Source organism: Octodon degus, unplaced genomic scaffold, assembly GCF_000260255.1.
Source record: "Octodon degus isolate 3935 unplaced genomic scaffold, OctDeg1.0 scaffold00091, whole genome shotgun sequence".
Taxonomy (NCBI): domain Eukaryota; kingdom Metazoa; phylum Chordata; class Mammalia; order Rodentia; family Octodontidae; genus Octodon; species Octodon degus.
The window spans coordinates 10,390,207-10,413,510 of NW_004524667.1; the positions used below are offsets into that span (position 1 = coordinate 10,390,207).

A 23,304-nucleotide genomic window follows, 5' to 3' on the forward strand; every position below is an offset into this window, starting at 1 on the left:
AAAAAAAAAAAAAAAAAAAAAAAAAAAAAAAACTACCAAGTTGTGCTTGTTGAAGAAATGAGAAAGTCAACTGGGAAATCAAGACTATAAACTTTGAGTTGGCTTTAAAATGTGATCCTGCCTATAACAAAGATAGCGCTCTCCTGGAAATAAAAACTAGTTCCTAAACAACATTTATTACAACAAATTCCCCTGGTGAGCCTCATTTGTGTAAATTCTATGCAAAATGCCCCAAGTTAATTGTGTTTACAGTGAAAATACTCTGAATTTTAGAAACTACATCAATATGCATAAAATAATAAGAGCAAAACCAAAGAAGACATACAAACCTCTGATTGTACATGCCCCGAAAGTTGTAATTAGCTCTATAATTTGGGAATGGCTTTGGATCTAATGGCCTGTAGATGGCAGGCTCTCCCCTTTTCATAGCAAGCCCATTCAGTTCCACAGTTGGAGTTATACTGCCTGTTTAAAAAAAATATTAAAGGCACACAAGTGAAATATTTCCACAATACATCATACACATTATACTTCATTATATTTAATCACCACGGAAAAAGATAAGAGTGTCTCGCCCATCTGTATGATTTGCTAATTACATATAAGCAAAGTAAAAACAAGAAAATAGTTCCTAACGAAATTTCTTTGATTTTTTTTGTGCAATATTTTCTGTATATTAATGACCAGATATTCAACCTTGTAATCAAATTATTCAGAACAAAGTAAACACAAAATTATTACGTTGCTTTGAGTATTAATTTTATAGCACCGAAGTTCAACATTACTTATGCCAGGAAGCTTACATACATTTAATCATTATAAATACCATCAACGAGAACTTTTATTATTTTACAATCAAGCAACTAAATATTAGCAGTAATTACAGAGATTCAATATTCTTTAGACTTGTCTGATATTTACTTTTTTAGTTTTTTCCAAAATGAACAAGAAATAATAAATACATGATACGCTCTACAGTTATCTCCTGAAACTAAAATGTCTGCTTGTTTCTAGAAAACAGAAAATGACATGCACAAGCAGCACTGTCAATTAAAGCAAAACACGGGAAACAACATAAAACCCGTCAGTTCCATAAACATCCACAGCATAAAGTCCTAAACAATTATTTTTTAAGAAGTAAGAATACAAACCTTGGTTTTCCTTTTTTATGTTTTTAATATTTATTTGACAATGTACCTCAAAGGTTACACTTCCTCGGGCCAATCAATACTGTTAATTAAAAATGAACAAGGTATCAAGTAGTGTATATTCTATTACCTTTAATTGAAAAAAAAAAAAGAAAATATAAATATAGTACATATTTCTTTACTTTTTTAAAGGATAAAAGTAAAAAACAGCACTAATGAGAGAAAGCACAAACAAGAGAGGAAAAGTAGAAGCTATTTTTCTTTGAATGTATATTATTTTAGATTTTATTTTGAAAAATTGAAAAATTTTCAGGTAATTTTAAATTCTATCAAAAATAAGGAGAAAGGCCCAGGAAGATAGCTCAGTGGAATAAGTACTTGCCTGGCAAGCACAAGGTCCTGAGTTTGATCCCTGGTACCACCCAAAAAATATAAATAAGGAGAAAGAAATAAATCCTTAAAAATCAAAGAACAAAATGAAATTGGATCTCAACTGAACTGAGTTGATAACTTCAGTTATTTTCAAATTAATTATTGTAAAAGCCTTTAAAAAATCCATAAAAAAACAAAACAATGAAACCTTAAAACTACTTTCAGTAATCATATTACCACTAAAATGATTCTACTTAGTAGTATGCTTTTTTTTCATTTTTTATTCATTTTAATGAGAAAAGATAAAATAGCAATAAAACAGTTTCAAAACAGGTTAGTAGGACATATTGTCTTTGTAGTAGTTATTCAGAAGACAAGATACAGACATAATATCTTGTCTAAACAATATTAGTACAAACCTTTCTTCTCATTGAACTAAAAGAAAGCAGTGTTATGCTTTTATTTTAAGCAAATAAAATTAAACCAAAATGGAGACCAAAAAACTAAAAAAAATGCAATTAAGCCTACAGTAAATCAAATTGGTGGTTTTACAAAAAAAAAAAAAAAAAGTAACTTTAAAATACTCATATGCCCTAAAGAAAAAGATACTGCAAAAAAAAAAAATCACAAGCCATTTTCAGTGATCAAGCTATTAATAATACTGGCACTGGTATTATGAAGCTATTATATAGCAGTATTTCAACAGGTTAAAGAATACAGATAACTTTGCTTATATTACAAACCAATATTTTTAACATAAGAAATTAAAATGTAAAATCAAACGTTAAAACGCTGTAGTCTTAAATCTGAATTATAAACATCCTTATGAATTCATGTGCTTTTTTTTTTCTTTTTCTTTAAAAAAAAAAATCAGGGCCGGAGAGATGGCTCAGTGGCAAGGGCCTGAGTTCCGCAAAAAAATAAATAAAAATAAATAAATAAATAAAACAAAATCAAAACAAAATGTAGGGTATTTTCTAGTTATGTCCTCTTAAATGGCCTAGAAACAACCCATTAGCAATGACGATAGCCAGCATCCTGGGTTTAGTTTATAACTATCAATTTCCACTTTAGAAAAAATAAAAAATATTGGGGCCAGGGAGATGGCTCAGTGGAATTAAGCGCTTCCCTGGCAAGTGCAAGGGCCCGAGTTCAATCCCCGGTTCCGAAAAAAAAAAAAAAAAAGAAAAAGAAAAAAGAATAAAGAAAAAATATTTATATTAATGGCTGATTCCAGACACATATATTATGATGATGAAAGAGGTTAAAAAAAAAAAACCTCAAGCACTTAGTGCTCTTGAATAAACTAAAAACATGTAGATGATGAGGCAAAAAGTCTTTCATTGATTAGCTAGAAGAATTCTAGCTTATTAGTGCAGTGTTTTCTAATGTGCAACAGGAAACAGACAAAAGTACAAACCAGTCTTATCAAAGAAATGAAAGCTGACTCTATACAAATTAACCCCTAAGTTAGTCTGTAGGATCATATAGGGGACAAAGAAGACTGTTCAGTACAAGTATGCAATCAGCAAAACCAAGAAAGTAGAAAATTCCATGGACTAATGGCTGGTTTCTTCAACAAATAATCTGATAAAAATAATGGTGGAAAAGGATTCTATGTGTTAAGAGAGAGTGAAGAGACACTATAGGGTCACAGAGATAGCTCAGCAGTCTAAGCACCTACCTAGGCATGCACAAGGACCAGGGGTCAATCCCCAGTACCACGTGACATGTGAGCCCGGCCCTGGGTACCCTGGGCCACCAAGACCAGGCATGGTGGCACACACATGTAATCCCAACACTAGGGAGGTTGAAACAGGAGGATCACTATGAGTCTGAGCTGGGTAGTGAAACCCTGTACCAAATACATTAAAAAAAAAAAAAAGCCATTACAAATCATATAAAATAAATGAGCCTCATTTTGATGTTGATTGAAATAAATTAACTATGAAAAAATGAGACAATAAAGCAAATGTGAACTCTGGACATTTTTTAATGTAAGGAAGTACTGTTTTATCTGCTTAGTTTTTTAAGAGTCTTTATCTTAAAGGTATTTAAGATGAAGCTATACCTCTTTATAAATGAGAAATCTGCTTCAAAGTATTCCAGAAGGATAAGCAATGAGAAACAAGATTGGCTGTCACAAGTGGGTAATTGTGAAAGTAAAGGGTAAGTACATGTGGCATTCACTAGCTTATTCTTTCAACTTTTATGAAAGTTTTTAAATTCCATAATTAATATAAATTTAAGTCAAGGAATTTTAAAAACCAAAACACCTTTTTTAGTAAAATGTGTATGTATGTCCTAACAAATTAAAAATTTGAACGTAAAACTTTTACATTGAGTGAAATTCAATTTAAATTCTGTATTATTTGAATTATGCTTTTAGACAACTCATGTAAGACTGTATTCATTACATTACAAAACAGCAGAAATTGGGATTGGCATATAGGATTAGCAAAGGAATGACAATCTTACACTAGGGCACAATTGGTACTTAGGTTATACGCAGTCTGTCAAAAGTCAGACCATCTGACTCCTTGCTCCATTTCTAAAGAATTAATGTGGGCCAGGGAGATGGCTCAGTAGAATAGTGCTTCCCTGGCAAGTGTGAGGGCCTGAGTTCAATCTCTGGTTCTGCCAAAAAAAAAAAAGTAGATTTTGGGGCCGGGGAGATGGCTCAGTAGGATAAGCGCTTGACTGGCAAATGCAAGGATCTGAGTTCAATCCCCGGTTCCGCCAAAAAAAAAAAAAAAAAAAAAGAATTAATGTGAAACCACTTTAAAACATAAAAGTGGAAACTGCAGTGAAGAAGAGAAAAGCAGACTGTGGTGACACAGGCCTCTAATCCTGCACTGTGGGAGGCTGTGGCAAGGGGATAGTTAAGGCCAACCTCATCCTGGCCGCTGCAGCAACTTAGGAAGACCCTGTCTCAAAATTTTTATTTTTTTCATATTTATTGAGAAATAAATATTTATTTTTAATAATATATTTTAAATATTTTTATTTTAATATAAAAATATTCATATTTATTGAAGGCAATACTTCAGTTTAATCTTACATTTCTTAAATAATTTTATTGAGAAACAAACAGCAATGAGACAGTTTCAATAATTAGTACATTGTATATTGTTGTCTTAGTGGTTATTCATTGTACAAGATGTGGACATGATATCCTGTCCACAAACACTATTAGAACAAATCTCTCTATTCAATGATCCAAGAGAATGCAGCTGTGTTATCTATCCTATTTTGAACATACAGATACAAAATGGCCGTTCATTTGTATCCCCCTTTTTTGTTTAGTTTTGTCAGAGAAGGGTATTCCATTGCCATTTAAATATTGTAGGTGCCCAAATTCAGCAAAATATTCCAATATAGTCTAGTAGTCCATAATAGTAGAGTTTTCCATAAGACTGGCAATGACAGAAGTTGTTGACTTGGCCAGGGAGATGGCTCAGTGGAATACACGCTTGCTGGGCAAGTGCAAGGGCCCGAGTGTAATCCCTGTTTCCACCAAAAAAGAGAGAGAGAAAAAAAAAAAAAAGGTTGTTGACTTGAGCCTTCTACAGCTCAACATATTAATATAGCTTACTTTTTATACTTCGTTTTTATACTTTTCTGCTGGATGGTTAAGACCAAGACAAAGCAAGACCTATATAACAAGTAATATACTTTTGTATCTGATAAGGTCAGTCAAATCCCCTCAGGATTTATCCTGAAACCCTGTACCACAGTTTGTAGATCCTTTGTCAGTGTCAGTCATGTGGATGAGTCATGGCCATTGCTTGACCAATTTGCTCTCTGTGAAAGCCTGGGAGAATGTTTTCTATCCATGTGACTCTCTTTAGGCACACTCTCCATTGTTAATCACTTTCCTCTGTGGCCCCATAACCTCCCTGATCAGAAAATTTGGGATACCACTGAGTTACATGATGTTACAGTACAGGTTCTCCTATGTCCTGAGTCTTCACTAAGCTTGAAAGGCTAGGGCCAAAATGTTAGCTGTCCTTGCAGCCCTTCTTTTTCTCTAAGTTTTGGTCTGCAAACTTACATTGTTAACCCTCCAGAAGAGAAGTTTATTAATATTACCCTACAACACAGGCAGTTGAGCTTGACCTCACTATCTGTCTGAATATAAAACATCTTAGGCATAACATGGAACAGGTATTTTCCATCAATTATTGATATGTTAAACTTTAAGTCCCTACAGAATATGAAGAAAAATTTTTTTTTAATTTACAAAATTTTAAAATAATAAAAATAACAAAAAGAACTGGGGATGTATCTCAGGCCCTGGATTTGATCTCTAGTAAAGGGGAAAAAAATCAAAAGAAAGAAAAAAGTAAAGTAGTGAATAGTAAATTCAATTAGTTACATACATTTATGGCAAAAAAAAAAAAAAAAAACCATCAAACATAACGGGATTTTCTTCTACCTTTCCCTTCTGTCTCTCCTTTCTTATTTAAAATATTTTATCACATAGTAAAGTTTGTAAATACTCAAATCTTAAACATACACCTTTGTAAATGACTACACACGTGCAGTCAGATGACCACCATTCAGATTAAGGTAACATTTCCCTCCCTCAGAAAGTTCCTTCAGTCTCATAGAGTCAACTCCCACCTCTCAAGGACTCATTCTGACTGCTGTCGTCCCTGATTTGTGAGCTTGTTATTTATAACTGAACATGTACTATATTCTGTCTTGCTTCTTTAAATCAATAGTTTTGTATGCATGTATCAGTATGTCAAGCTTTTTTATCAATACTACACCACTGAGGGAAAAAATACCATAATTTGTTTATTCTTCTACTGATGGAATATTTGAGTTGTTTCCAGTTTGGGGTGATTACAAAGGCACCATGACCAATTTTAAATAAGTCTTTTAGCAGTTACATACTCAGTTTTCTTGGCAGTGACTTGGTAGTATAATTCCTGGGTCACAGAACAGGTTTATGTTTAACTTTATTAGAAACTGCCTACTAGTTTTCCAATGACTTTAACACAAAACAGTATTTGGTAAGTTTAACGCTTTACTTTTTAAATGTTATAAAGATTTCAGACTAATAACCTGTTAAACAAAATTCAAGATTTAAGTCATTTTGAATTCTATTTTGTAATTATCACTCAGTCATAATTTGCATAAAATTCAAATGAAAATCCTTGTAGTGTGCAGCAAATGAGATTCTAATGCGTTTGGAAATCACTACCCAGGGTAAAAAGAAAATAAAAATCAGTGGTGGCAGACACTACAAATGATTAGTCAGATTTTTAAAACAGGTAAAATATTCTAGTCAGAGGACTTAAATAATCTCATTGGAAAGTACACAGTATATTGGCTTCTTGCAATGTTAGAAAATGGTCTTTGTGAGGAAGTAGAGCAGCAGAAAGACAAGCCATGCTACGAAGGCCTCCCCTCTCAGAGCAGTCCCTGTTCCCCACAGAACTGTGCTGGTCACAGCGTGCACCTCCTCTGCCCCCAGGAACACTTGCACAGAAAGCTGCTTCTTCCACAGCAGGACTCTCCCCTCCCCTACCTGGTCCCCTCTTTTGAGATCTAGCTAAATTGTCCAGGCTGGACTCTAACATCCACCTCTCCTCAGCCTGCCACAGTGCTGGGACTGCCGCTGTGCCCCACCACAGCCAGCGCAGAGAAAGCACTTACGGAGCCATTCAAAGTGCGCAGCGTCTCTGTGGGATGGCGGCACGCTGGTCTTCACTGTATGAGAGGCCCAGCTGCACGACGACAACCATCACACAGGGCTCCTCGTATATCACAGGGTACTAAGTCAGAACTGTAAACACATTATCCATTTCTTTAGGAGTAGAAAAATTTACTGGGGAAAATGAATGAGAAATAAGAATAGCTTCACAAGAATGGCGTGAGCAGGGGTCCCAATAGGTTGCCCAATGTTATCAATTTTGAAAAAGGGTTGTTTGATTTTTTTAAATTTCTGTAACTTATGTAAGACCTAGACACGTTTATGGGGTGTCATGTGATACTGATATGGTTCTAAAACTATGTGTCAAATGAAAAGGCTAATTACTATTAGGCATACAATTATGGATTCATGTATGTAGTAAGTGTTTACACAAGTAATGCCACTGGTATTCAAAAGCAGCATACTGCTAACCCTGGGACAGATTTGCAGGAGGTTAGAAAAGTCCTTGAATACAGCAGTTACTCAGAAAGTATTTGTTGGAGAATAAACTAGTTAACTGATCAACCAGGGCTTCACAGAGAAATAGCTGGCTACATGGAAGAAACTAGGAAAATAGTTCAACCTTAGAAACACCTCATTACACCATAAAGCAAGAAGTGCAGTTCCAGCAGACCCAATGGCTCACACCTGTAACCTCAATACTCAGGAGGCTGTGGCAGGAGGACTGCTGTCAGTGTGAGGCTGAGCTACTTAGCTCAAAGCCAATCTGCACTACAAAGTGAGACCCTGTCTCAAAACAAACTAATCAAAAAAGAAGTGTGGTACCTAACACAACGTCAGGGAAGTGTCAGCACACAGGAGTCAACTTAAAGAGACTATACCATTAGAGAAACTTGGGGTAATTTAAGCATCAAAATAAAAAATGATAGTAACAGATTATAAACCTATAAGTAGAATAGGATTCCAGGAATCTATAATGATATAAAACAAAAACAAAAACAAAAACAAAAAAAAGAGAGAACTTCTCTTGAGTAAAATGCTAACTAATACATCTAGAAAGAATACTGTTATTTTAAAAAGCACACTTTGTTACTTTAAAAAGCCAGGCATAGTGGTGCACACCTGTAATTCCAGCACTCTGGAGGCTGAGGCAGTAGAACTGTTGTAAGTTCAAGGCCAGCCTGGGCTACCTAGTGAGTTGAGGGCTGCCTGAATTACACAGTGAGACCCTATCTCAAAACAAAACAAAAATAAGAACAAAACAGAAGTTAGACTTCTCATGGGCGTGGTAGTGCATCTGTAATCCCAGCACAGTGAGCTCAAGGGTAGCATGATCTACATAGTGAGACCCTGTCTCAAAAAAACAAAAAAGCACCCTTTGGCAACTTTCAAAGTCATAACTGACTGAGACAAAAATTATCAATACCTGGTACATCTGATAAGTAGAATACAATTTGATGAACAACACAATATACACACATATAAATACATATATATATACATATATATGAAATCTCAAAATATACTCCTCTAAAATACTTATTTACTTACTAGTAATTAACAAACACGCTCATCAGTAACTTTACAGCAAAGGAGGGTGGCACACATATTCTTCACCACGTGGTAAAAATCACTAATAAATCACTAATTAGATGAATTAATAGCATCTGAGATATGAATGAAACACTGAGATAAGTCTAACTGACTTATACCGTGTTCCTGCTGAAAAATGGAGAAATAATGAGAAGACACCAAGCAGACTAGAGGAACATCCTATAAAGTTTGTGGTCCCTGCTCACAAACTTCAAGAAAAATGATAGTTACATTTACCATATAATCTTGATTATATGGTATAAAGGAAATTATGTATAAAGGACATTACTGGAACAATCAGTAAAATTTGAATGGAGTCTATAGACAAAATAGCAATTCCAATTAAGTAACTCCTTGGAATTTTTACCCCAAGTATTAATGAGCAATGGAACAATCATGTCTATAATTTGTTCTCAGATGGCTCAGAAATGCTAACACTAGGGAATCTGGGCAAAAAGTACTATTTCTACATACTTTATATAAATCCAAAATTTTTTTTTTAACTTTTTTTTTTATTTATTTGAGAGAGAGACAGAGAGACAGAGAGACAGAGAGACAGAGACAGAGAGACAGAGAGAGACAGAGAGAGTGAGTGTGTGTGGTGTGTGTGGCCAGCTCAGCCCACCAGAGGACGGGGCTGGCTGGCATGTGGTGCTGGGGGATCGAACCGCGGTCCCTGATGCTTTGCTAAGCTTGTTCTAAGTAGGTGCTTTAGACCACTGAGCCATCTCTCCAGCCCAAATCCAAAATTATTTACAAAGTTTAAAGTCAAAAAGGAATAAGAGACAAAGTAATTTTAAGATACATTCCTACTTAGCTGGCAAATCAACCATACTGTAAATAAGTTCAACTCTTTTCTGTACTACACTAGTATTTAAGGCCCACCTACTCACTGAGGAGTCAGGACTAGATCTAACCTGCTCTATAGTTCCATACCTCAATAACTTACAATCACCTGGATTACAACAAAGAAGCAGCGCAGAGCAGCACGAACCTTTCCAATAAACTAGTGCTGCACTAACTGAATGCCCATATTCTGAAAAGAATGAAAATCTCAAACTCTATCTAACATCATACAAAAAAACTTGATTTTTAACAGACTGTAGACTCAAAATAAAGTTCCTACAAATAATCTGAGGTTATCTTCATACCCTTGTAAGAGACAAGATGTCTTAAAACAAAAAAGCACTAACCATAAAAGACAAGTCTCCATTAAAATAAAACATTTCTACTTGTGAAAATGTACCATTAGGAATATAAAATACATCTATAATACACATATCTGACAAAGAATAAGAATTCCAAACATATGAAAACCCCACATAACAACAGAAAAAATAAAAATTAAAAACAGACAACACAAAGGGCTGGTCTGACATCTCAGCAGACTAAAGCACCTGCTTAGGCAGAGTGCAGTGGCCGAGATTCAATCCCCAGTGTGACATGCCAGCCCAGCCCTCGGGGTGCACTGAGACAACAATTGAGACTGGGCATGGTGGCACATGCCTGTAATCCTAGCACTTGGGAGGCTGAAAACAGGAGAATCACTACAAGTCCGATCTATGCAGTGAGAGCCTGTACACCCTGTAGACCCTACAGACCTTGTCCTAAATACAGGAAGAAAAAAAAAATGCGGGTTTTTTTAAGGAGAACAATATTCTAACTAGCACTTTACAACAGAGGCTATCCTAGTGCCAACAAGCATATAACACCATCAACTGGTATCTGATATTTAAGACAAGCATCTTTATTAGTTACTAGAAAAATTTACATTAAGTCACAATGAATTACTATTAAACTTCTCAACATAATAGCTATAAATCTGAAAGTTAACAATATCAAATGTTAAGAATGTACAAAGTTTTCCTATACTGATGATCGGAATATGTAGTGTTTGAGTTTATGTGACATTGCTGAGTGCATGCATAACTTACGACCCAGAAGTTTTAACCCAATAGTATATTCCCAACAGAAATGTATATAAGCAAAAATGTTCACAGCACTTCTAATAGCTCCAAACTGGAAATAATTCAAACATTTATCAAAAGCATAATGAAAAAACGGGCTGGAGGTACAATTCAACGACAAGAGTACTGGCCTAGCATGTGCCCAGGCCTGGGTTCCATCCCGAGCAACACACACTCACACGCAAGCAGAGTGTAATGAATAAATAATGGTATATGTAAAATACTATTTAGCAGTTAAGATAATATAATACGCACAAATCTCATAAATATAATATTGCCACAAACAAGCTCTCATAAGTCTAGTATATGATTCCAATAAATATGGAGAACTAACAATCTGTTAGAAATCAAAATGGTGATTTCATCTGGGCATGGTGGCGAATGCCTAAAATCCCAGCACTTGGGAGGCTGGGGCAAGAGGATCCTTGCAAATTCGAGACCAGCCTGGGCTACAAAGAGAACATAAGGCCAGCCTGAACTGCATAGCAAGATCCTGTCTAAAAAAGACCAAAAAAAAAAGAAGAAGGAAAGAAAAAAAGTGGCTTCCTCTAGAGTGGTTTAACCCCCTGAAAGGGGCCTGCAGGAGGCTTCCCAGGCACTGGCTGCCTCAGGCAGCGTTCACAGTACAGAACTTCAACCACTGAAGTTTTAATCTGCATAACTGTGTATGTGTAGTAAGTTTAACCAAACCAGAGTATCCTTCTTCTTGGTCCACTGCAGTACTCAACAGTGGGAACATCTCCACTGGCCCTTCTGCCCTCCTCTCCTTGCTCTCACTCATCACTACAGTCTTCTGGGCACTGATTTCCCAGTGACTGCCTTGCTTTTACTGTCCTCCACCTTATACTCCTACCTCCAATTGAACATCCCACGATGTTTTTTGGTGTGTTTTTTGGTTCTGGTGCTGGCAACAAAACCCAGGGGCATGTGCTAAGCATGCACTCTACTGCTGAGTTTAGCCCTCCTAAAATATTCTTTTAAATCCATCATCCACTTGTTCATAATATTAATTTTCCCAAATTACATAAGAATTCAATCCTGTAAACCTGGCATTTGAGCCCATCATAGTCCAAACTGTATCTACAGTTAATCTTATTCTCTCATTACTTACTTACTGAAATTAAAAATCAATCACCGAAACAGTTTTTTAATCAAACCCACTGTCTAGAATTCCTGCTCCATGTCTTTGTTATAACATCATACTCTCTCAGTCCAGAATACTCTTCGCTCTCCTGTGCCCTCGGCTACTCCTCTCTGAAGGACCATAACTTACTGCAGTAACATTTATCACTTCCTACAATACTTTACTGACAGCTGTTATTTATTCATTTGGCACTGATCCTTACCATCAACTTATATGTTTATGTATAAGACTACAAGATGCTCACAGAAAAGGACTTCATAGATATGGACTTTTACTTTATAGTATGTAAAAGTTAGTGCTTCATAAATAGTAGTGCTGGTGTGGTAACAGTAATGATAAGCCAGTAATCTGAAGAAGTTTTTCAAAATTAAATAACTAGACAATCCCTCATCAATTTCCAAACTGAACATAATAGGCTTCTTTATTGCAATAATATTTTTGTTTATCTAAACTCACTTAATGAATACTGCAATTGGCCGAGAAGAAGCAATGGGTCTACTAATAGGCAAACCACAGCACTCTGCAGAGGTCAGCGCTTAAAAGAACAGACAATAACCACCTAACACAGGCCACATAAGAAATGTGTGTGTCCATGTGCCTCGATTATGAGTGTAAGCCCTGAAACTAAAATTAATAAATTCTGGAGTCACTGCTGGTGTGCACAATGTCCTGTTTTGTTTTGTTTTTTAACTCTGTAACAAAAATGTCTACGGTAACATTAATATTGATCATAACGTAAGAACTTGCATTAAGTCAACAAATGAGTAAATGGACACATGGTTAGTACTAACCTTACAAAAACTTTATTAACTTAATATTATGAACTAATACACTATCGATTAAGAAAGAACTGGACATATAAATGCTACTGTATGCAGTTAGAAAAAAAAAGATTAAAAATTTATTCTAGGAATCAAAATTCGAGGCGTCATTTCCTTAGCACTTTGCATATAAGTGATGTTCTTGATTTGTACAGTTGGTTTCTTTTTCTTTTTTTTAGGATTAATTTATTTATTTGGTACAAGGTCTCACTATGCAGCTTGGCCTCACAGTGATCCTCCTGTCCCATCCTCCTTTAATCCAGCACTGGGATTCCACGTGTGTGCCACTACACCTGGTTTCAGTGGCCAGCATGGCTCAGGCCAGCACAATACATGGTAACAGGGATCAAACTCAGATATGTGCGCTTGCCAGGCAGGCGCTTAGACCACCAAGCTATCTCCCCAGCCCTGATTTGTACATTTCTTAATAAACTTCATACAAACATTCTAAACTGAATATCAACCATTTCTAAAATGTTATACCAAAAATAAAATATTTAGTAAGATACCTAGGGATACTTTTATAATATGTAAACTAAAGAACAACTTTTAATTAATAAAATTGCATATTATATATCTGAAAAGATAAACTGATCATCTTTGTTCCTCACCTAAACTCAGGTGTGCATGCACGTGTGCCCAAGAGCGTACATACTGCTAACATGTGTGGCTGTGCATCTGGCCAACTGTATAATGAAACACAGAGAACAGCACCTTCAGCATACAACGTAACGGAAGGAAACAAGTCAGCGCCATACCTGGGTTATTATTAACATTGCTTTTGGGTGGTTTCTGAACTGGTTTGGGCAGCGTGGACTCAGTCAAGGCTTTATTAGCAACAGCTTGTTGGGCCTTCTTTATACTGCTCCCTTCGGATTCCCATGTCTGCTCACCAAGACTCAGCTGCACTGAGAACATCTTAGAAAAACATAAAAGAAAAAAAAATTAAAATTTTTCAGGAAATAAAATGGGCTAAGAAAAATAAATACAGCAGAAAATCAAAGCTTTAGTGGTCAAAGTGTGCTTACAGATCATCCACTACAAAAATCTTATTCTACCTAGTAAAACAATTTTAAGAGACTGTATTAAATTATTCTATCCTAGTCAAAGACATAAGGGAAGCTCTGAAGGTATATTATGAGCAGAATAAATCAAGAAGATATTTCCCATAAATAGATTCCATTGTAATGCCATTCAAATTGTCCTCAAAAAAGTAAAGTACAAAGAGTAAGACAAATTATAAAAGAAGCCAAAAGCCTTATCATTATAATGCTTTTATAAAACCTAATGCCTTAAATGTTATACTTAGAATAATGCAGTCAATGAGTCAGCCAATCCTACTAAATTCTGTACAACTAAGAGAGTTCATTTCCACTATGATCACCAAGCCATCAAATTCTGTCCATTTTAACCTCATAATTATTTCTGAAATCTTCCTCCTCTTTCACTGTTTCCAGCTTAGATGTAATAACTTCCCAAATAATTGTGTGTAAACTATATTTTTAAATTTCAAGCCCACCTGCATTACCCTCAATCAGGACCAGGTTAAAACCTTCGAGTGTTACTATTTTAGCATGACATACAAGTTCCATCTGTCCATCCTTATTTCACAAACACCCTTTCCCCTGTGCATCCCATATTTCATTCACATCTTATTTCTGTATGGGCCTGAAAAACTACTGATTCAACTTTAAAATTTAGGATAAAGTCAGAGAAGATGCACACAGTTGGCTTTACTCCACAGACTGCTTAATACTTCAGAGTAGTATTAACATAAAATTCTTATTAATATGGAAAAAGTGTATCTTTTTTATGTATTTAGTGCAGGCTCTAAAAGGTCTCACTACACAGATTGGACTTGTAATGATCCTCCTGTACTCAGCCTCCCAAGTGCTGGGATTACAGGCGTGCACCACCATGCCTAGTCTCAATGGCACTCTCAGCACGCCCTGGGGGGTTGGGGCCTGCACAGCAGGCCAGAGATTGAACTCAAAGCCCCTGCATCTGCTTAAGCAGGCACTTTAATCTGCTGAGCTATCTGGCCAGCCCAAAAAGTGTATCTCCGCAGCAAGGAGATCAGGCAAAAATATCTTCACCAGTGATTAAAGTTAATATCAATAGTAATTCCACAAATTGACATCACAATTTGCTGTACACAACAACAACTATATATTCTATTCTTGGCCAATGATGTCTAATCTGAACCTAATCATAGAGAAGGAATTCAATCTAGATTATGCGCTATTCAATAAGACATCTGACCCAGACTCCAAAAATGTCTATGTCATGGAAGGAAAAAAGCAAAACAAAGAATGCAGAGAGACTGTAAAAGATTAAAGGACACTTAAGAGGCATAAAAAAATGATAAAATATATGATCCTTAACTTGTCTTACAATGAGAATTAAAAAAGAAAATGTAAAAGGCAACTGGAGAAATCTGACTATGGATTATGCTATGGTTTCAGTGTGTCCCCCAAAACATGTGTGATGGAAATTTGGTCCCTGATGTAATACTGTTGAGAGGTGGCAGGTTTTTTTTTTTTTTTTGCTCCGAATGCCTTCAGGGCAGGTTTGGCTGGCTTGAGTTGTGGGGATCGAACCACAGCAACCTGAACCTGACTGCCTTGTGGAAGCAGCCACTTAAAGAACTGAGCTAAGGGGCAGACCCCCCTGAGAGGTGGCGCTTTTAAGAGAAGATTGACTTGTGAGAGACCTGCCCTCATAAAAAGATTACTGACAATGCAAAAATGGGTTCTTAGAAAAAAAGTGGATTTAAAAGTAAGCTTAGGCTTCTCTTATACACTCACATTCTCTTGCTCTTCTGTCTTCCACCTCAGGACACGGAAGCAAGGGCCCACAGGTAAAGCCTACTGAATTTCAGCCCTCCCAGCCTCTAGAACCATTAGCCAAATAAACTTCTTTTCTTTATAAACTACCCAATCTCAGGCTTTGTTATGGTAGCAGTGGACAGACTAACACAGATTGTATGTTAAGTAGTAAGACTGGTGAAGGTTAGTTCTTGAATGATAACAGTATTATGGTTACACAGAAAAGTGACTTTAGTCCTAAAAATGTTAATTTAAGGATGAAGCTTCACGACAATGGAAATTTACTTTCAAACTGTATAAGGATAAAGTAAAGCTCTATATAAGAGGGAACAAAAAATTAATGTCAAAATATGTTAGTGTTAAAAATATATAAATGCTACTGTACTGCTCTTTCAGTTTTTCTAAAGGTTTTCAAATACAGCTAAGAAACACCATCATTTGAATATGTGTTAATTTTTCTTCTATTTGGATTCAGCTTAAAATTTATATCTGACACACTGTTAATACAATTCCCTCATTTTAAAATGCTTTCTCAATGACTAGCTTTCCCAAAAAATTTTGGTCTGTAATAAAGAACTTTGCTGCAAAGACAAGAATACTTAAAGGTTTTATGTTACACACATATAATATAAACCCATGTTTAAAAGCATAAATAAAAAAGCATAAATACCCATGTAAATATTAGACCTTTCGATTCCTGATGGCACATGTGTTACATTTAATCTGCATGTCTCCATACCTGACCTCTCCTAAACATAAATTACAAATCTAATCATTCATGGGGCATTTCCACAAAGTAAAGAAGAATAACTATAAAAATCACTCCACCAATCCATACCACTTCCCCAGCGAGTTCATATTCCATAATATTCTACTCATTATTCTCTCAACAGTTCCAGTTCAAAACCTCAGTAGCTTATTAATCTTTTCCTATTGGACACAGGTAATCAAAGCCACTGGCTTTACACGGCAATAAGAGAAGGGAGGCTTTGATAGTTCACCCAAGAATGTAGTCTATTATACACTCAAAGTGTCCCCAAAAAAGTTCATGTTGAAGCTCTAACTCTCAATGTGATGAGATTTGGGGTGGAGACAGATGTAGTTTTATAAGAAAGAAACAGATCCAGATTACTCTTTTTCTACTATGTAAGATCATAGAAGATGATATCATCTGCAAGTCAGGGGTCCTGGTCAAGGAGTGAATTAATACCCAAAGAGTATTAATTCTGCAAGAAATAGATTTCTATTGCTTAAGCCACCTAGTCAGTGATATTTTGTTATAGCAGCCTGAGCTAAAAAATTGTCCTTATAGAAATAGTTTGGAAAACTCACTAAACAAGAAGATCAAAAATGGGAATGAACAGTTACAGATTTTACACAGAGGTTTAGAAATCTAACCATATACAGCATTGTAGCAGGACAGTTTGGTGACACCTTTTTTTTTTCCTTGTCTCTTGTTTTCAATAAAAAGCATTTTCAAAAGAAAAAAAAAAAAAAGATCACTCCTTGGAGTAGAAAAAGGATCTGATTTCCAGAGCTCCCACAAAAATTACAAAGCATACAAAGAAACAGGAGAAGTATGACCCATTCATAGGGGGAAAAATTAAGAGAAAAATATCCCTGAGGAAACCCAGACATCGAATACAAGAAAGACTATTAACAGTCTTATATATGCTCAAAGACTGAAGAAGCCTATAGCTTAAATACTAAGGAAAAAACAAATGAAAATATTGAAGATACTAGTAAAAAGACAGAAATTATTAAAAGGAACCAAACATAATTCTAAGACTGAAAAGTACTAAAAATTCACCAGAGGACTTCAGCAGTAGATTTTAAAGGGCAGAGAAAAAAATAGGTGAACTTAAAGAAGGGGCAAATAGACTTACCTACTCTGAGTAGCAGAAAGCAGCAAGAATGAACAAAAAGAGGGCTGGTGAGATAGCTGAGCAGAATAAGTACCTTCTTTGGCAAGTGCAGGGAGCAGGGTTCAATCCCTGGTCCCGCATGGTATGTCAGCCCCGCCTCCAGGGCTCACTGAGAAGGAGACAGACTGGTGGCACGCACCTGTAATCCCAGCACTTGGGAGACTGAAAGCATGAAGATCACAAGTCCAATCTGTGTAGTGAGACCCTGTAGACCCTGAACAGAAAGAAAGAAAGAAAGAAAGAGAGAGAGAGAGAGAGAGAGAGAGAGAGAGAGAGAGAGAGAAAGAAAGAAAGAAAGAAAGAAAGAAAGAAAGAAAGAAAGAAAGAAAGAAAGAAAGAAAGAAAGAATGAATCTGTAGGGCCAGGGAGATAGCTCTGTAGAATAAGCGCTTGCCTGGCAAGCGCAAGGGCCTAAATTCAATCCCTGGTTCTGCAAAAAAAAGTCTGTAGGACATCATAGAGGTACAACAAGCGTACCCATTCTAGAAGTTTCTCCAAGAAAAAAGAGAAAAAGGGACAAAAAATATTTGCAGAAATAATGACTGAAAACTTTCCAAAACTGATCACAGAAATGAACCTATACATATAAGAATCCTAACAAACTCCAAGTAGAATAAATTCAGGTCCATAAGAAGATACACTAAAATCAAACTAGTAATAGACAAAAATCTCGACAGCAGCAAGAGATACATAATTCATCAGATATGAAATCCTCAATAAGACAGCAGGGTCCGGCAATATAGCTCAGTGGTCTAAAGTGCCTTCTTAGGCACAGTTCAATTCCTGGGTGCCAGCTCCACCCTCAGGGTGGGTTGAGCAGGCCAAAGAAGAAAAAAGAGCAAATTTGTTTTTAGAGGCCATAAATGTCAGAAAGCAAAAAGGTGGTATGTTTAAAAGGCGAAGAGAAACACTGCCTTTCAAAAATTACTTATGCAGCTGGATGTGGTGGTACACAACTGCAATCCCAGCACTCTAGGAAGTGGATGCAACAGGAACACCATTTCAAGGTTAGCCTGGGCAACTGAGTGACTTTGTAAGATCCTACCTCAAAATGAAAAAACAAAAACGGCTGAATATGTATCTCAGTGTAAAGATCTTGGGTTCAATTCTATTTTTTTCATTTTTGGTTTTGTGTGTTGAACTCAGGACCTTGCACTTGCCAAGCAGACATTTATGCCACTATCTTCCCAGCCCTTTTGGGTTCAGTTCTTAACACCACAGGAAAAGAGTGCTATATCCAGCAAAAAAAATCCTTTAAAAATGGAAGAGCTGACAGGTATGGTTGTACATACCTGTAACCCCAGCTAACTGGGAGGCTGAGGCAGGAGGATCACAATCTGAGGCCAGCCTGAGCAACTTAGTGAACTCTATCTCAAACTAAAAAAAAAAAAAATTAAGAAGTTAAAGGTTAAAAACGTAGCCTAGTGCAAGGCCTTCAGTTCAGTCCCCAGTTCAATCTCCTTATGAACAAAAAATTTAAAAAAGAAAATTATTTTGAAATATAAAAAAAAGCAACTGTCAAAATAGCAATTCTAAAATCATTCTTTAATAATGATGATTAGATGTATTCCAAAGTAAAACATTTATTAAGATATTCATATAAAATAGATGCACATTTTTGATAAAAGGAAAAGACCAGCAATAAAATTACCAGCTTCTCCATCTTAAATCTACCTTATATTAATAGACTCAGAACTATGGAAAAATGTTGAACAACAGACTTGACTCCAATAAAAATTAAATAAAAATTTTCCTGTCTGCTTTAAAAGTCTCATTAGAGAATAAATTTCTTTTTCTAGGTATGTTTATCCACTTTTTTCACGGTTACTGCAAAGAAGAACATTTAGCCTTTTTTCTGTCATTCAGAAAAGCCCTTTACTAGGAGACTGACCAAATAGCTCAGCAGATTGAAGCACCAGCAAGTAGGTGCAGAGGCTAGGGGTTCAAACCCTGGGGCCTGTGGTGCTGGCCCTGCCCACCAGGGTGCACTGAGATGGCAATTGAGATTGGGCTTGTGCGCCTATAATTGCAGCATTTGGGAGGCTGTAAACAGGCAGATCACTATGAGTTCGATCTAGCAGTGAGACCCTGAACACCCTGTAGACCCTTCCATAAAATACAAAAAAAAGAAAGAAATGAAAAAAGAAATTCCCCAGGATCTAGCTATTCCTCTTTTAAATATCTTCCCACAAATAGCTTCCCTAAAATACAGGGAAAAAAAAAAAAAACAAAAACAAAAACACAGAAAAGTTTTACTCACTGTTATCTATCCATACATTCCATTCCATTCCATTCAGTCATTCATTCAAATATTTACTGAGTACCTAGTATGTTCACCATCCTGGGCACTGGGAATATACACCAGTAATAAAACTAAAGGCCTATCCTCCCAGACTTTACATTAAAATTGATGAGATAAGACAATGAAATAGAAGATAACCTAAGAGACAGCTCAGCAGCACAAGCACTGCCTGGTAAGCACAAGGTCCTGAGTTTGATCCCTGGTACCAAAAAGTAAAAATAAAATAAAATAGTTGAAGGCAGTGAGTACCATTGAGAAAAATAAAGGCAAGGTATACGTATAACAGCAATCAGGAATTCAGTTTAGACACGCTCAGGTTGAGAGATCTACTAGATGCTCTAACAGATTATTAATAGGCAATCAGATACACAGTTAGAGAGTCTAGGAAAGAGCTCTAAGCTGGAGACATAAATTTGTCAGCATGTAAATGTTATTTAAAGCTAAGAGACTAAGATAACTCAGGAGCAACAGTTACAAAAAAAAAAGTTACAAGAGAAGTCCAAGGTCTGAACAGTGTGGTCCTGAAACATAGAGAGATCTGGGAAATTGTGGGGAGGAGGAGATTAAAGAAAAATTTTAAAATGTGACTGGTACAGAGAGCAGTGTCCAGAAGCCAAATGAAATTCTGTTTTACTTTTTCATAAAACAAAAAATATATACTTTTGAGTTTCCCATGCAAGAGAAAATATGTGATAAAATAGAAACCAATAAAGAAATTATTCCAACAAAAAATTCAGTACTTTCCCTTACTCAAAAGATTTTCAAAATAAAAAAATTTTTAAAAGAAGTTGCACTGCTCCAAATATAGCAAAAAAGTCAAATACACATAAGATTCTCAATTACTGTATTTAACAAATTGCTGTTAACCTTCATTTGCCGAGATAAGAAATTACTAAAAGAAAAATTTTAAACATTAACTGCTCTTTTCAATAGACCATCAGAGGGGCCGGGGAGATGGCTCAGTGGAATAAGCGCTTCCCTGGCAAGCACAAGGGCCTGAGTTCAATCCCCAGTTCTGCAAAAAAAAAAAAAAAAAAAAAAAATAGACCAGCAGAAATCATCAGTACAATTATCCAAGCTATTCTGCATATATACATAAATATATCTTTTTCCTTTCTTTTTTTGTCCTTTTCCTCATCCCAGTTTTTCCTTCCCATGAAACAGATTCCTTCCTTTTCACAGCATCTATTGTACCTTTCAGATGTTATTTACTCTTTCAAGTTCTTACACTCACAAGGCAATAGGGTGTTTGCACATGTGGGTCTGATTTATTTGCTTACCGGTATGGTCCCTACTTGCATCCATTTGCCTATAAAAGCTTTAAATGGTGGAAACAATGGGAAAGAAATCCTGATGAGGGAAAATAAAGGAACTAGAAGCAGCTAGTATACAACTCTAAAGTAGTTTTCTTTTTTTTCTTTTTTTTTTTTTTTTTTTTGGTGGAACCTGGGATTGAACTCAGGTCCTTGTGCTTGCCAGGGAAGCACTTATTCCACTGAGCCATCTCCCCAGCCCTAAAGTAGTTTTCTATAAGTGACAGGAGACACAAGATTTGAACTGGAGGAATAAATGGAGTCAGAAGACTCTTTTAAGATGGAAAAACTAACAGTATGTCAGTATCCAGGTGGGAATGATCCATGGACTAGACAGACTGATGACACAAGGAAGTGGAAGGGAGAGAAGAACAGGCAAGGGGAAATGAAGTTTAAAAAATGATTAAAGAGGCTGTGCTCTAATAAACAAATTAAGTAAACAAGAGAGGCAGGAGAGCTGAGGACGAACAACAGGGAGCTAAAAACTAAGATAAGTGAAGAATGGTTAAAAGGTGGTAGTTAAAAATGGATTTGTGCTTTGCAAAGACCATCAAACTCTAGTTACTCAAGGAAATGATCTAGAAGTTACAAGGTCAATGTCAGAGAGGTGAATGCTTCAAATTAAAATTATAACTATGAAGTGTATTGCAGTTGTTGGTAATGATGAAATTAAGAATGCAAGTACAGGAATGAGTACTTGCATTTAAGAAAAATGGCAGACAAGAGGATTGGAAAAATTCAAGAAACCAAAAGGTCAATACATTGGAACAATCATCTATTTCAACACCAAAATCACTAAAAATAACATAGGAGGATTGTTAAAGAAAATGAAAACAAGCCACAAGAAATGTGATGCAATCATCCCAAGGTCAGTGGGTGGTTATCATCTGGGTAAAAAGGAGTTAGTCTGATCACATCAAAGTCAAAGCTAGGGGTTTATCTCAAGGAACAAGATTCGAAATTGGCAATTAGGAGCAGAGAAAGCCATATGCCAGAGACACCAGGAATAGCAGTAGGGTAAAAATCATGCCCCAAAACAAGCTCAGTAAATACAAAAGTAATACTCAACAAATACTGTTTTACTACAACTCAGTAATATCTACAACTGAGAGAACTCTAGGTCCTGCAGGAAGCCCAGCCAATGATAGGTTTCACAGAGTTTAGGGAGATACAATGACATGTTATGTGTCTAAAATGAATAATAGGGCTGGGGTGATACCTAAGCATTCTAAGTGCCTTCCTGGCAAGTGCAAGGACCTGGGTTTGATCCCCAGTACCACATGCTGTGCAGGCCCCAGAACTGCTCTGGGCATGCTTTGCCAGACCACTGAAACACAGCATTGTGCTAACACCTGTAAGCGCAGCACTGGAGAGGGTGAGGCAGCGAAATCACTGTGAGTCTGAGCTGTATAGTGAGACCCTGCAACAAACAAGTACACAAAAGATTAAAAATAAATAAATAAAAATAAAATAAGTAATGGTCAAAGACACCCAAGGCAGAAGATGCTGTAACTTAAAATAAAGCAGAGAGATGTGAAAAGAACATAAATATTCTGAGAAATACAAACAGTTTAACATGATTAAGGACAGCATGAGCGTAAGAATCAGGATATACAGTTGGGCAGGTACAGCAAGAACACTATTCTCTCTGCTAATATAAAAGAAATAAGTTGAACAAATTAAACAGTTGTCAAAAATCCTTCATAAAAGCCCCTCATGGGAATCAAATCAAGTGTTAGTTTCAGCTTCTTCACGCTAAAGAAGTTGATAGAAAATAACCCAATAGGGTATAGCTTTATGAAGATTAACAGACATTTACAGAATCAACCGCTTCTAGACTGTGTAGAAAAGTTTATCATCATTATCACAATATACAATATGTAAAATGTGCCAAGGAAAATTATGTACTACTGAGTTTTCAAACAAATGAAGAGCTCAAACATAAATGTGTTAGTTTTCTTTTTAACATGTATATATGTAAACATATGTATGCAGTTATACATAAAAAACACTGCTTTAATTTTTTTGGTTTTTTTGTTTTTTTGCCATAATTTTATTGATAAACAAATAGTAATGAGACAGCTTCAAATCTAATCAGTAGGACAGTTTCAATAATTAACACACTGCATACATTCTTCTTAGAGGTTAATTGCTGTACAAGATGCGGACCTGACATCCCATTTACAAACACCATTAGAACAAATCATTCTATTCATTAAGAGAATG

At 36.0% G+C, this 23,304-nt stretch overlaps 1 protein-coding gene across 8 annotated transcripts in view; it reads right to left on the reverse strand.

The window, feature by feature from the left end:
• The window catches only part of Stau2 (staufen double-stranded RNA binding protein 2), a 353,933-nt gene that overhangs the window by 272,553 nt on the left and 58,076 nt on the right, over window positions 1-23,304 (reverse strand). For 7 of the 8 annotated variants that reach the window (XM_004637550.3, XM_023722370.1, XM_004637549.3 and 4 more), the window contains 2 exons: window positions 13,469-13,628; window positions 330-465 (listed from right to left, as the gene is read on the reverse strand). In XM_004637550.3, the coding sequence (XP_004637607.1) occupies window positions 330-465; window positions 13,469-13,628 (296 nt within the window). Of the gene's footprint in view, window positions 1-329; window positions 466-1,151; window positions 1,279-13,468; window positions 13,629-23,304 lie in introns of those variants that run through there. The other variant, XM_023722374.1, reaches the window with a different exon arrangement.